This window comes from Myotis lucifugus, unplaced genomic scaffold (genome assembly GCF_000147115.1).
Source record: "Myotis lucifugus unplaced genomic scaffold, Myoluc2.0 scaffold_389, whole genome shotgun sequence".
In the NCBI taxonomy this organism is placed as follows: domain Eukaryota; kingdom Metazoa; phylum Chordata; class Mammalia; order Chiroptera; family Vespertilionidae; genus Myotis; species Myotis lucifugus.
Genome location: NW_005871437.1, coordinates 127789 through 140245, shown reverse-complemented (window position 1 = coordinate 140245; position 12457 = coordinate 127789). Strand labels below are relative to the sequence as shown.

At 50.3% G+C, this 12457-nt stretch overlaps 2 protein-coding genes across 9 annotated transcripts in view; one reads left to right on the top strand and one right to left on the bottom strand.

The window, feature by feature from the left end:
* Positions 1-1150: 1150 nt before the first annotated feature.
* On the top strand, positions 1151-4086 carry LOC102427070 (cell wall protein DAN4). The gene is made up of 3 exons (XM_006101959.3): positions 1151-1272; positions 2373-2495; positions 3638-4086. Exons 1-3 carry the CDS (start codon positions 1225-1227, stop codon positions 3872-3874), a joined length of 408 nt encoding a protein of 135 aa, XP_006102021.2. The 5' UTR covers positions 1151-1224; the 3' UTR covers positions 3875-4086.
* An 875-nt stretch (positions 4087-4961) lies between these two features.
* The window catches only part of CRYBG2 (crystallin beta-gamma domain containing 2), a 25399-nt gene continuing 17903 nt past the window's right edge, over positions 4962-12457 (bottom strand). For 3 of the 8 annotated variants that reach the window (XM_006101958.3, XM_023743426.1, XM_014467376.2), the window contains 6 exons: positions 11307-11436; positions 9675-9814; positions 9173-9296; positions 7343-7501; positions 5248-5407; positions 4962-5151 (listed from right to left, as the gene is read on the bottom strand). In XM_006101958.3, coding sequence (XP_006102020.3) covers positions 5063-5151; positions 5248-5407; positions 7343-7501; positions 9173-9296; positions 9675-9814; positions 11307-11436 — 802 coding nt within the window. In that variant the 3' untranslated portion in view covers positions 4962-5062. Of the gene's footprint in view, positions 5152-5247; positions 5408-7342; positions 7502-9172; positions 9297-9674; positions 9815-11306; positions 11437-12457 lie in introns of those variants that run through there. The other 5 variants (XM_023743427.1, XR_002826078.1, XM_014467377.2 and 2 more) reach the window with 5 other exon arrangements.

Below are 12457 nucleotides of genomic sequence, written 5' to 3'. Positions count from 1 at the left end.
TATGCTGCAACCCCCTTCCCCTCCCTTCACGCTTGCAGTATTCCATTCCCTCACTGAGCTCAAGGACACATCGAGCACCTGCCCTTTGTGGAACTGTGATGGGCCTTGGGGACAGTCATCAAAGAACACTGTGAAACTGGGACAGGGAGTGGGCTGAGTGTTTTGCATGCTTAGGTCCCTCTTGTTCTGCAGGTCTCAACACACTTACTCTGCGTAGTCTTTCCCAAACATTTACCTAGAATATGTTCTCTCATTTCTCTTTTCTCACGTTGCCCTCTTGACTTCTTCATAGCATTTATTGAAACCCAAATTGCCATAATTTTTTATTTGTCTTCCCCCATTTGAACGTCAGTTCCATAAGCACAAGAACTTCGCCTTTTTGTTCACGTCTATATACCCATTGCCTAGACCAGTACCTGACCCATGGTAGGCACTTAAGAAATATATTATGCTGTAATATTTTCTCACTATCTAGCTTCCACTTCACTAATTCTCTCTTCATTTGTGTCCAATCTGATGTTAAACCTGGTTACTGAGTTCTTAATTTCTATTATTGTGTTTTTATGTTCTAGAAATCCCATTTGGTTCCTTTCTACAATTTCCAGTTCTCAGTCCTGTCTTATATATCTTTGAATATACTAAGCATTGCTCTTTGAGAGTTTAGTTGATAATTCCATGATAATTACATCTGGATCTTCCATGTAATTGTTTGTATTATCATTTCTGTGAGGGCTGGGCTGTTGTTTCCTATTCACTCTCACTCCTCAGATGTAATCTTTCATGGTCCCAACCCAAAGCCTAGTTGGGGGTGAGGGAATTTACCTTTTCTTAGTGGGTCTTGAACTATAGTTTTTCTACCTCTAGTCCCATACGTTTGTAGAAAGCTCTGCACTTCGTGACTTCCTCTCACCAGTGGATTCTCAGTTCTTGTTAGCCAGGGCTAGAGGCCCCTAAGGTCCTACTCAGGTTTTTCCGAGGCTTGCAACAGGAGGTTTGCAACAGGAGGCCCAAAGGGAAGTGAGAGGGGGTTTTCTTTTACTATTTGGTATGCAAATTAGGCACAAAACAGACTAAGAAAAGGAGAGTAGGTGAGGTTAGAGCTGGGCTTCAGAGCCAACATCTAGATCCTCCAGGACGGAAAGGGACAGGGAACCAAGACGTCTGGGCAGCCCCATAGGTTACATACACGAATGTGGCTTCAGACAGACCTGGATTCAAGTTCAAATGAGACTAGCTCTACCATTTATTCCGTGGGACAAGTCAGTGGGACAAGTAAGTTTCGTTACCTGCTTGCCCCTCCACTAGCCCCCCTTCCATCCATCCTAGATTGACACAAACAACCCATCTGCTATACTCTTTACCCAAATCACAAAATACTAGGTCTGAAGAAACTTCTGAAATAATTCATTATAGTCTTCCTAGTTGAAATGAGAACGATGAGGCTGAAAGGAAACAGGCCTACTAGAAGCTAGACTCCCAGATTACTAATACGGCGCTCCTTTGTTTTCACAGAAATCTACTATCCCACCCCCAGTCCCAAATATGAATGTTCTGAACCTATGGAGCCACATGCAACCTTACCGCTAAACCTAATGCTATCCCAACCCTTTCTCTTTTAGCTCCGGTACCCTGCCCCAATCTTATTATTTTTATTTTTAATCCTCACCTGAGGATATTTTTCCATTGATTTTAAAAAAAATTTTTCCATTGATTTTTTAGAGAGAGGGAAAGACAGGGAGAAATATCAATGTGAGAGAAACACATCAATTGGTTGCCTCCTGCATGTGTGGCCGGGGAGGAGCCTGCAACAAGGTACATGCCTTTGACCAGAATTGAACCTGGGACCCTTCAGTCCGCAGGCTGACGCTCTATCCATTGAGCCAAACCAGCCAGAGCAGAAATAAAGTTCTGTGGACTGAAGGGTCCCAGGTTCGATTCTGGTCAAGGGCACGTACCTTGTTGCTCTCTCCATTGAGCCAAACCAGCTAGGGATTTTTTAAAAAAAAATTATATACTATTTACTATGTGTTCACACATTTAAATGGGTTATATTGCACTTAATCCCATGGTTGTTCTTTTGTTAAAAGCTCAGAAAGGTACAGTTTCTGGCCTAGGGTTGCAGAGATGACAGATAATTAAAACCAAGATTCAATCCCCAGAAGGCATTATTCCAAGGCCCGGGGACCTGTGAACTGCCCCACAGCTGCCCCTTGTTTGTCTACCTCCCACCCCTTGGGATTTGTCTGGGTCCCAGAATGCATCATCAGCCAGGGCCCAGTGTCCTCAACCCTGAAATCTGTAAAGGAAGCAACACCCCACCCCATAGGCCCTCCTTCCTCTCCCTTTCACCCCGCCTCTCTGTTCAAAAACAGCCCAGCCAAAAGGAGCCTGCAGACAGCCCGGTGCTCATTTCCAAAAGCTGCTACCAAGATCCTCCCAAGATGAAGGGCTTCTACTTCCTCCTGTTCACCATCAGCTTCCTGATTATGATTCAGGTAAGAGCAGCGCCCAGCCCTTGGCACCACTGCCCGAGATTCACTAGACCTGCCTGCATTGGAGGAAGGGACACAGACCCCTGGGCACCCCGTCTTCTCCCGTGGGAACAGAGGCAGAAAGGCTCCAGCAGGCAAACCAAGGACGAAGGGGGTCTGGCTCAGGCTGTGTTCAGACTACCTGAGGCTGCCCCCGGACAGAAGCCTGTCACTGAGGCTGGGAGCACGCTCAGGGTGCCAGGAACACGGAAGCACCCAAGGGGCGCTGTGGAATCAGGGTGAATTTAGAGGCCTGGGAAGACACCCCTGAGTGAGGGTGGCATCAACCCACAAGGAACCTGGGGCAATGGTCTTATTAGAAGGGGCCAGGAAACGTTTGTGTGGAACCTGACCCTTTCTGGGGGTGGCAGGGAACCCCCAGGGAGAGAAGCCTAGGTGTTCTGAATGTAGAGAAGGTAGAAATCACCCACTCCAGAAACAGGCGAAGTCTCAAAAGCAGCTGCTATTCCTGGAGGCAGCTTCAGCAGCATCCCATGCCCAGAGGGCTCCAGTCAGCGTAAGAGCTGGGAGCCATCAAGTTCTTGATCAAGAGCAGCTTGATCAAGCATCAAGAACAGCTTGAGCACCATCAAAAACAGCTTAATCTCCATCAAGAGCAACTTTAGCTGCAGCTTGGTCAAGCATTGAGAACAGTGTGATCACCATCTGGCCATGTCCTCAGGGAGGAAATTGTACTCTCTCCATCTTTCCACCCACCCACCCACACTTTGCCAGGTGCCTTCCCATGTGTCACCACCCCCCCCCCCCCAACTGTAATGTGCTCTTCTCTCTATTCAGAATATGAGGAAACTGAGGCTCAGATAGGTTAAGCCTCTGGCCCAACGGGTAAGCTCAGGGGCCGGGGGCCACAGCCTCCCCTGTCTTCCACATGCTGGAGGAGCTGCTGGTCTGGAGATGACAGGAAGGTTCTGTGGGAGGTGGGCTAGGGACTGTGTCAAGGCAGGAAGCATCCATGGGAACTGGTGGCAGACGTCATCATCATGGGACAGAGAAGTGAAGACTATTGTATTGGGTGGGGGGGATCTGTGTCTCTAAACAAACATGAGATTCAAAAGCCCCCTGAGCTTGCCCCACTTCTCTTGCAGATACAAAGTGGAATCTTGCAAAACATTTCCGCACCTACCACTTCCACCACTTCCACCACCTCCTCCGCCTCCACCACCTCCACCTCTGCCACCACCTCCACTACCAGGGCTACCACCACCACCACCTTCGGCACCAAGAAAATCAAGGGCGGGGCCCCAGCTCTCAGCAGCCTGGGCAGTGGCGGTGTCCTTATCTTCTTGGCCAACACCCTCTTCCAGCTCCTCCACCTCAGCTGAGGCGACAGGCGTCAGCCCCAGCCCTGTGTCCTCTGAGACATGGCAAGAGAAACTCCCCATCCCCAGTCCTTGGGCGGGGTTGAGACCAGAGACCACCAGTTGTGGAAACTGACAGAAAGTTCCTTGGGGGCAATGGCCTACAGAGGGAGACACTGATGTGGAGGTGTTAGCATCACCCGGCTGGGGGTCAATAAAGTTGTCCTGTACCTGGAGCTGGGGCCTGTGTGTGGTCATTGACATCAGGGGGCCCCAAACGCCAGGTTTGCAACAGCACCAAGGAGCCACTCAAGCCCCCATCCCAGGAGGTGGTGCCAGGGAGCTCCCACCCAGCTTCCCTGATCCAAAGTCCAAATGCTGAGGCTCCTCCCCTTGGGATCACCTTGCAGAGACCCGACACTTCCTCATCAGAATCCTCCCCTGGACCTGTGAGCTCCCTGAGGGAGGGGCCAAGGGGCTTGGTTCCTGTGTGTCCCCACAGCCCCTGCGTCTCACACACAGGCACACATTTCCTTAGTTCCTTCCCTGTTTAAAAATAAATTGGTCGTGTGCTCCCCATGGGGGGTGGGGGGAGCATCAAAAACCCCATGCATGTTCCCACTAAGTGAGAGAGGTGCCAAACCTGGCTCAGAGCAGGTTCTCGGCACACATCATTTGGGGTAACTGCTTAAGAGTCCACACTCACGCCCTGACTGGTTTGGCTCAGTGGATAGAGCGTCAGCCTGCGGACTCAAGGGTCCCAGGTTCGATTCCGGCCAAGGGCATGTAACTGGGTTGTGGGCACATCCCCAATAGAGAGTGTGCAGGAGGCAGCTGATTGATGTTTCTAACTCTCTATCCCTCTCCCTTCCTCTCTGTAAAAAAAATCAATAAAATATATTAAAAAAAAAAAAAAAAAAAAGGTCCACACTCACCAGTTAGTAAGTCTGGACCCAGGGCTCCCTCTGGTGGCAGAGGGAGGCCTTGCACTTGAGCCCCAGACAAGCTGGGAGGGAAGAAGTCAACCTGGATGTAGGGTGACCAAGGCAGGTGAAGGAATCCTCACCCCACTCCCAAGTACCCAGTGCACAGAGAGGAGGCTACCCAGGAGGATATTAGAAAACAACTCATGTTACACAACAACAATAGCAACAAACACTTATAAAAACATTTCATCCCGGAGAAAGCCTCCAGGCCTGGGAGGGTGGGGTGTCAGAGCACATGAACAGTCCAGATCTGGGAAGCCCTGTCCTTGGTCGGCTCCCACAGCACCACATGGTCCCGGTCGTAGCCCCGGCCACCTGGGGAGGAGCAAGAGGTGGGGAGATAGATGGTCAGAGCAAGCTGGGGACTCCCCTGCCCGCAGGTGCCTTTTCCCGCACACATCCCCACCTTACCCTTCACATCCAGGATCCGACCTTCAAACATCTGGCTGCAGATGTGGCCCAAGTCGTTGATGCTCCATGTCTGACGGGGCAGGCGGCTCTCGGCCCACAGCACCACCTTGGAGCCTGCGCTGGGGGGCCCGATCACCTGCAGGCTCATGGTGGGGGCCACCTGAGGCCCCAGGAGGTCATCAGGCACTGTTCCTCTCCACAGGGACCCCACCAAAGAAAGACACCCCCGGCACACCCCGCTTTAAATCCTTATGGATTGTGACCCTGGGCAAATCTCTTAATCCTCCTAAACGTTGGTTTCCTTGGAGATGGGAATCCCTGAGTGCTGGTTGTTGTGAGGGTGAGAAATCATAAAAGGGCTGGACAAATATTCATTCCTCCAGGAAACCTTCCACGACTGACTCCCAAAACACAGGCTTTAGCATCAGACAAGCCTCCACAGACACACTGATGGGCTGTGTGACTTTCAGCCACTTGCTTAAATTCTCTGTACTCAGCTTTCCTACCCTGTAAAATGGATAGTAAAATAGAAGCTGCCCATAGTACTCTTTAAGGCAGTGGTTCTCAACCTTCTGGCCCTTTAAATACAGTTCCTCATGCTGTGACCCCAACCATAAAATTATTTTCGTTGCTACTTCATAACGGTAATGTTGCTACTGTTATGAATCGTCATGTAAATATCTGAAATGCAGGATGGTCTTAGGCGACCCCTGTGAAAGGGTCGTTCGACCGCCAAAGGGGTCGCGACCCACAGGTTGAGAACCGCTGCTCTAAGGATTAAAGAGGTGTGCATGTGAAGGGCTTCGCATGGCACCTGGTACATAGTGTTCCCTTTCATTCTAACTCAAAGACAAACCCTTTTAATAGCCTGTAAGGACCTGCACTCCCATACCCTTTCTGATACCATCTGCTACTCCTTTCTCAACTCACTTCACTCTGGTCATTCAGGCGGCCTTGCTGGTCCCAGAAAATGCCAGGCATGTTCCTACCTCAGGGCCTTTGCACTTACAGTTCCTTCTACTTGGAACATTCTTCCCTCAGGTACCTGCATGGCTGCCTCCTTCGAACGTCATCGTCCCAGAAAGGGCTCTCCTTGTCAGAGCTGCCAATATTTCCTATTCCTTTTACTCGTTTATTTTTTCTCTATTGCAGCAATTTTCAACCAGTGTGTCGCAAGAATTTTTAAAACATGCAATACCTGACTATTTAGTCAGGGGCACTGACCTCCTTTCCCTTAGGTTGTCAAATAAAAAATGACAACAGCCAACACAGCAATAGCCGTCTGGTGTGAATGCCCTGTCTTAAACCATAAATATATAGATCATATAATAGAGTTGCATCTTATTGGTCAGGCCACATAATTAGCTTGCCTTCGATTGGCCAATTCTTGATACCAGAAGCCCTTATATACAAGTATAGGCACCTGTGTTGTTGTTTTTTTAAAAGTCACTTTGGAGCAAAAAGGATAGGTAATTACTATTATTATTATTTGTTGGTAAATCAATCAAAATGATATCTATTTTTTGTCAGATCAGCAAAACTTATATTTTTTGGTGTGCCACAGAATTTTAGTAATTAGCTTATGTTGTGCCATGAGATGAAAAAGGTTGAAAATCGCTGTTCTGTTGCATCATCTAAGGTGCTAAAGTATTTTACTCATTTAAGTTGTTTCTGCCACTCCCCAGGAGGATGTACGCTTCAGCAGGGCAAGCGTCATTTCTGTCTTCTCAACGCTGTATTCCCAGCACCTAGAACAAGGCCTGGTACGCAATAGGTGCTCAGGAAATGTTTGTGGAGTGAATCTATCGTTATTACTGGGATCCAAGTTCTGTCACAGGACATCGGAGCTGGGAAGTCCCTTAGTAGCATCTGGTTCAATGCCCTTGTTTTGCAGATGAGGGACCGAGGCCCAGAGAAGAGGCTAAATTGCCCAGGGGTGGATGCACACTGCATTCTCCACTCCCAGGGTCCTGGTGTCTGAGTGTGTGTCTCTCTGACCCCGGGTGGGTCCTGTTACTGGCTGGGCTGGCCCTCCCCACGGTGAGTCTGAGTGCCGGGGGCCCTGGTGTCCCTGTCTCAGCCACCAAACCAGTACCTGGTTCTTCAGCAGCCCATCTTCGTAGTACCAGACGCAGCTACCTCCAGCTCCCGGTTCAGCAACCACCACACGGCCCGCCTTCATGTCTTCCACGTGGTCTGGCACTGCCAGGAACCCCTCCAGTGCCACATTCCAGAGGCGGAAATAAGCCCGGCGCTGGGGAGTGGAGGGAGCTGAGAGTCAGGGCTCCCGAGGCAGAGATGCTCCCCGCTGGGCTCCCAACACCCATAATTCTGGACCCTCCAGTATCCCAACCGCCAAAGCCCTCATTCCTGCCCCTAAGCCACCCTTGGCCCTCCTTGAAGTCTCCCCTTGTTTCCCACACAAATTCCAAAGCCCCATCCGGAGCACACATCCACACCCATACAGTCCCATGTCCACAGACACCCACAGACGTGTGCAGAGGGACACGCTGGCAGACACACCCAAGGTCCACGTGGTTGCACAGAAGTTTGCAGCAGAGACAAACACACAGATACTCAGAGCCAGGCAGACTCACACATCCCAACCGATGCAGGGGTCCCCCAGCCTACTCCGCACCGGGCACTTGTGTTTGCTAACAGGATGGATGCATGTAGGTCTTCAGACGTGCACACACGCCCCCACTAAAGAGGAACCATGGGCGGCAGACACTGCCCTGTCAGTTATCAGGTCAGGCTCTGCCTCAAATCGGCGGGGACCTCGGATATTGGTGATGGCCGTGACAGTAATGAGAATCACAGCTAGTGTCTGTTGGGTGTTTACCCACTCAAGCACTGTACTAAGGACTTAACATACATTATTTTTCTTCAGTCCTCAAACCAACTCCATCGTATGCATGACCCCCATTTTAAAGATGAGGAAGCTGAGGTCCATGGAAGTACAGTACTTGCCCAAGATTGCAGAGCAAATCCTTGTCCACTTCTCTGGGCCTTTCTTTCCCCACCTGTAAAATGCGGGCGTTGGAGATAGTCTCCGGATTTCTTCTAGCACTGGCGTTCTAAGAGTCTGCGAACGTGGGGACCACACAATATCCTCGCACAAAGACACGCGCACTCTCAACAGTGCCACAGGCACGTGTAGTCATAAACACACACACCACAGGTCACCGACACAGACACATGGTCACAAATGACTGCACAGACACAGAAACCCCCTCAGACAGCACATGCACACACACACAGAACCCAGGGCCACGCCTCCGCATTAACGCACATGTAAGAAATCAGACACATGGCCAGACATGTGGAATCAGTGCTGCCCAAAGTGAGGTGTGCTTACTACATGAGATAATTTTTAGTCCTACATGGATACACTTACGGTTAAAAATTTAATGGCAGCCCTAGCTGGTTTGGCTCAGTGGATAGAGCTTCAGCCAGCAGACTAAAGGGTCCCGGGTTCGACTCCGGTCAAGGGCACATGCCCAGGTTGCGGGCTCAATCCCGTCGGGGGCGTACAGGAGGCAGCCGATCAATGATTCTTTCTCATCATTGATGTTTCTATCTCTCTCTCCCTCTCCCTTCCTCTCTGAAATCAATAAAAATATATTCTAAAAAAAATTTAATGGCAGTAAAAAAATTTTTAGTGGTAATGTATTTATTATATTAGGAAAAATCATCTATCCACATCAAACTCATGATTTTATGACTATTATTTCTTAGGATAAGGATAGAGTAGGAAAAAATGGTGCTGATTTAGAAAAAAATATTAAATAGATAATAGTTCAAGAGGAAGGACGATGTGGCGAAATTGTGACAAAAGCACACAAATGCTGAGTGTGGGAAATACACAGATAGACACACCCCAGACAGGCCGTCATGGACACACTCAACCTGACGTGCTACCCACCTGCTTGATGGGGTAGAGGGAGCCCACCCTCTGGGTCCCGCTGTAGGTCAGCCAGTTCGTGATCTCGCAACTGCCCACCAGCCACTGGCGGCCCCGGAAGTCGCTGTGTTCACACAGCACCCAGCTGGGCCCAGCAAGTGCCAGAGACAGACAGACAGACAGACAGACAGACAGACAGACAGAAAGGTGGAGGAGAAGGCACGAATGTCAGAACTTTCTCCACCTCCCTTCCTCTGCTGCTGGGACTCCTCTGCCTGGGGTTAGAGAGAGGGAGGCTGGGAAGTAGATTGAGGTTTGCAGGGCAGAGGAAGGTCCTGAAGAGCCCCTTCCCCCCTGGGCTGGGGTCCCAGCCTGAGAATCAATGACCCTCCTCAATCCACCTCTCCCTCCCTCCTGGCTGGGAGGGAGCCCACCCTCTGAGTCCCCTCAGGGAAGACACCTGGAACCAGCCTTCACTTACTAACAGCCCCCAGCCCTCTGTGCCTCCCCGCAACCCACTCACGTGCCCCCCTGGATCCGCACGGACAGCACGTGGTTGTTGAAACCCTCGGCTTGCAGACTCCGCACCTCTCCATTGAGCTCAATCTCCTTCCCCTCGAAGCACTCCAGTCCGTACAGGAAAATGGAGGGCTCTGAAAAGTGCTGGGGGTCCGGGGCATTGGGAAGGGTTGAAACCATGGCAGCCCTGGCCCCAGACTCAGCCCCTTGACTCCCAGGTGGGTACTCAGGCCTTCTTCCCTCCTGAGCTGCACCCCACAGGGCTCCTGACTCCTGCACACTGCTGGACTCTCAGATACAGCACGTGCCAGACTAGGCCCCCCAATGCCCCTCAGCCCTTCTCCCCAGTAAATGGCACTTCTAAGAATAGTATACTAATAATACTGGTAATTACAGTAGTTCTCATATATTTGAGGCTTATCCCAGATTCTGTGCTAAGCACGTTACCTGATCTCATTCTAACTTCTCAACAACCCTGTAAGGTAGGTGCTGCTATCATCCCTGCTTAGCAGAGGGGAAACTGAGGCTGGAGAAGATTAAACCCCCGAAGCTGGGCTTCAGAACCAGGACTATCTGCCTTCAGAGCCCAGATAGTAGTTGTAAAGAACTTGGACTCAGGAGCTGGGCTGCCTCAGGGAGAACCTGGCTCTGCCTGTGACCAGCCGTGTGACCTGGAGCAAGTCACATGACCTCAGTGTGCCTCAGTTTTCACATCTGGAAAAGGGAGATGGGAATAGTAACAAACCGTATAGGGTTGTGGTGAGGACTGAATACCTTAGTATAGAGTATATGGAGAACCTTTAAAAAAATTATACATATATATAATTTCAGAGAGGAAGGGAGAGAGAGATATAGAAACATCAATGCTGAGAGAGAATCATTGATCAGCTGCCTCCTGCACAGCCCACACTGGGGATCGAGCCCACAACCTGGGCATGTGCCCTGATTGGGAATCGAACCGTGACTTCCTTGTCCATAGGTTGACGCTCAACCACTGCGCCACGCCGGCCAGCTGAAAAGCCTTTTTTAAAGCCGGGAGCACGGGCTTTGCGCATGGTGTGTGCTCAGTGAACCTCAGCTGCTCGGCCCGTGCAGCCACGGCTGGCCCACCCCGGCTGGTCACCAAGTCCTACAGGCTGAGCTCTTTAATGGGGCCCATGTCACTTCTCTCCATCTGGTCCAGGACATCATGACTTATTCTGGCTCACTGTCTTGACCCAGCCCTGTCTTATAACAGTCTTGTAACAGTATTATACTGTCTTAAGCCCACTGCCTTGACCCACCCCTGTCTTATAACAGTCTTGTAACAGTATTATACTGTCTTAAGCCCACTGCCTTGACCCACCCCTCTGCTCCCCGCACGACAGCAGAGCCATCTTGTGACCCTGGGTTTCTTGAAGGTGGGGCTGTGCCCGAGTCATGTCATTGTTCCCAGGACCTATCTTGGCAGGTACGCGATAAATCTCTAGTAAGTTGAACGGGCTTTGAAGCCCTTGGGTTAGGGGGACCCGGGGAAGTTCTGGGGAAGACAGGATCCAAGCCCCAGCAGCCCACTGCACAGTGAGAAGAGGCCTGGGACACCCCCAGCAGCACCCCCTGCCTCAGGGACTGCCTGGAACTGGACAGGGGTACTCACCAGGGGTACCTTCCTGAGCGAGCCCAGGACTGTGGAGGCCAGACAGCCCATGGCTGTGAGAGTGGGGAACTCGCCCTCGGAGAGAATGTGCTGGTCACCCTCAAAGTTCTTCTCATCAAACAGGATCCAGCTGGGGAGGGGGAAGTGGGGACATGAGTGGGTGGGGATTTGAGCCTGCCCAGGCCCCGGGATACGGCAGGGTAGATGCAGACTTGATCATGACCCCCTGACCCAGGGGAAGCCAAGGATGAACAGGCACTGCAGCAGCAGAGACTAAGGTCAGACTTTAAAAGGGACTGACTGAAGGTATGCTGCCCCCAAGAAGGGAAAGTTGGTAACATCAAGCAAAACCATACATACAATTAGTCAGTAATCTTATCTCTTGGAATCAATCCAAGGACCCCCTCCAAAAACATAAAATGACACATGCACACACGACCACTCATTACAGCACTGTTTGCAATGGCAAAAAGTGGAGGCAGCCCAAATGTCCATCAGTAGGGGATTGGTTGAATACACTAAGAATGTGGAGTAGAGCCCTAGCCAGTTTGGCTCAGTGGATAGAGCGTCAGCCTATGGACTGAAGGGTCCCAGGTTCAATTCCGGTCAAGGGCACATGCGGACTTAATCCCCAGTGTGGGGCATGTGGGGGCAGCCAATCAATGATTCTCTCTCATCATTGATGTTTCTCTCTCTCTCCCTCTTCCTTCCTCTCTGAAATCAATTTTAAAAAAAGAAAAGAATGTGGAGTATAATATAGCAGTAAAAAGGAATGAGGATGATCTCTTAAAGATATATAAAGTGATTTAGAAAGTTTTACATAATTTTATGAATGTATATTTACTTATATCTTCAAAATGAAACAATGAATGAGTAAACTAAACACCAAAAATAATCTTCTATAGGGGAGGGAGGGGAAAAGGTGGCAGGGACAGAGACAGAAGCTGATGTCTTTTTTTTGTTCTTGTTGTTTTTTAAAGATATTTAAATGTAGCCCTGCCTGTGTAGCTTAGTGGTTGAACGTGGAACCAAGAGACCATCAGTCAGGGTACATGCCCAGGTTGCGGGCTCCATCCCCTGTGGGGGGCATGCAGGAGGCAGCTGATTGATGAAGTTTCTCTCTCATTGATGTTTCTATCTCTCTATCCCAC

Coding starts and splice junctions, on each gene's coding strand:
- LOC102427070 (XM_006101959.3), top strand. CDS start 1,225: ATGAGACTAGCTCTACCATTTATTCCGTGGGACAAGTCAGTGGGACAA. Junction 1,273..2,372: donor GGGACAAGTCAGTGGGACAA/GTAAGTTTCGTT, acceptor GTTCAAAAACAG/CCCAGCCAAAAGGAGCCTGC. Junction 2,496..3,637: donor GCTTCCTGATTATGATTCAG/GTAAGAGCAGCG, acceptor CTTCTCTTGCAG/ATACAAAGTGGAATCTTGCA.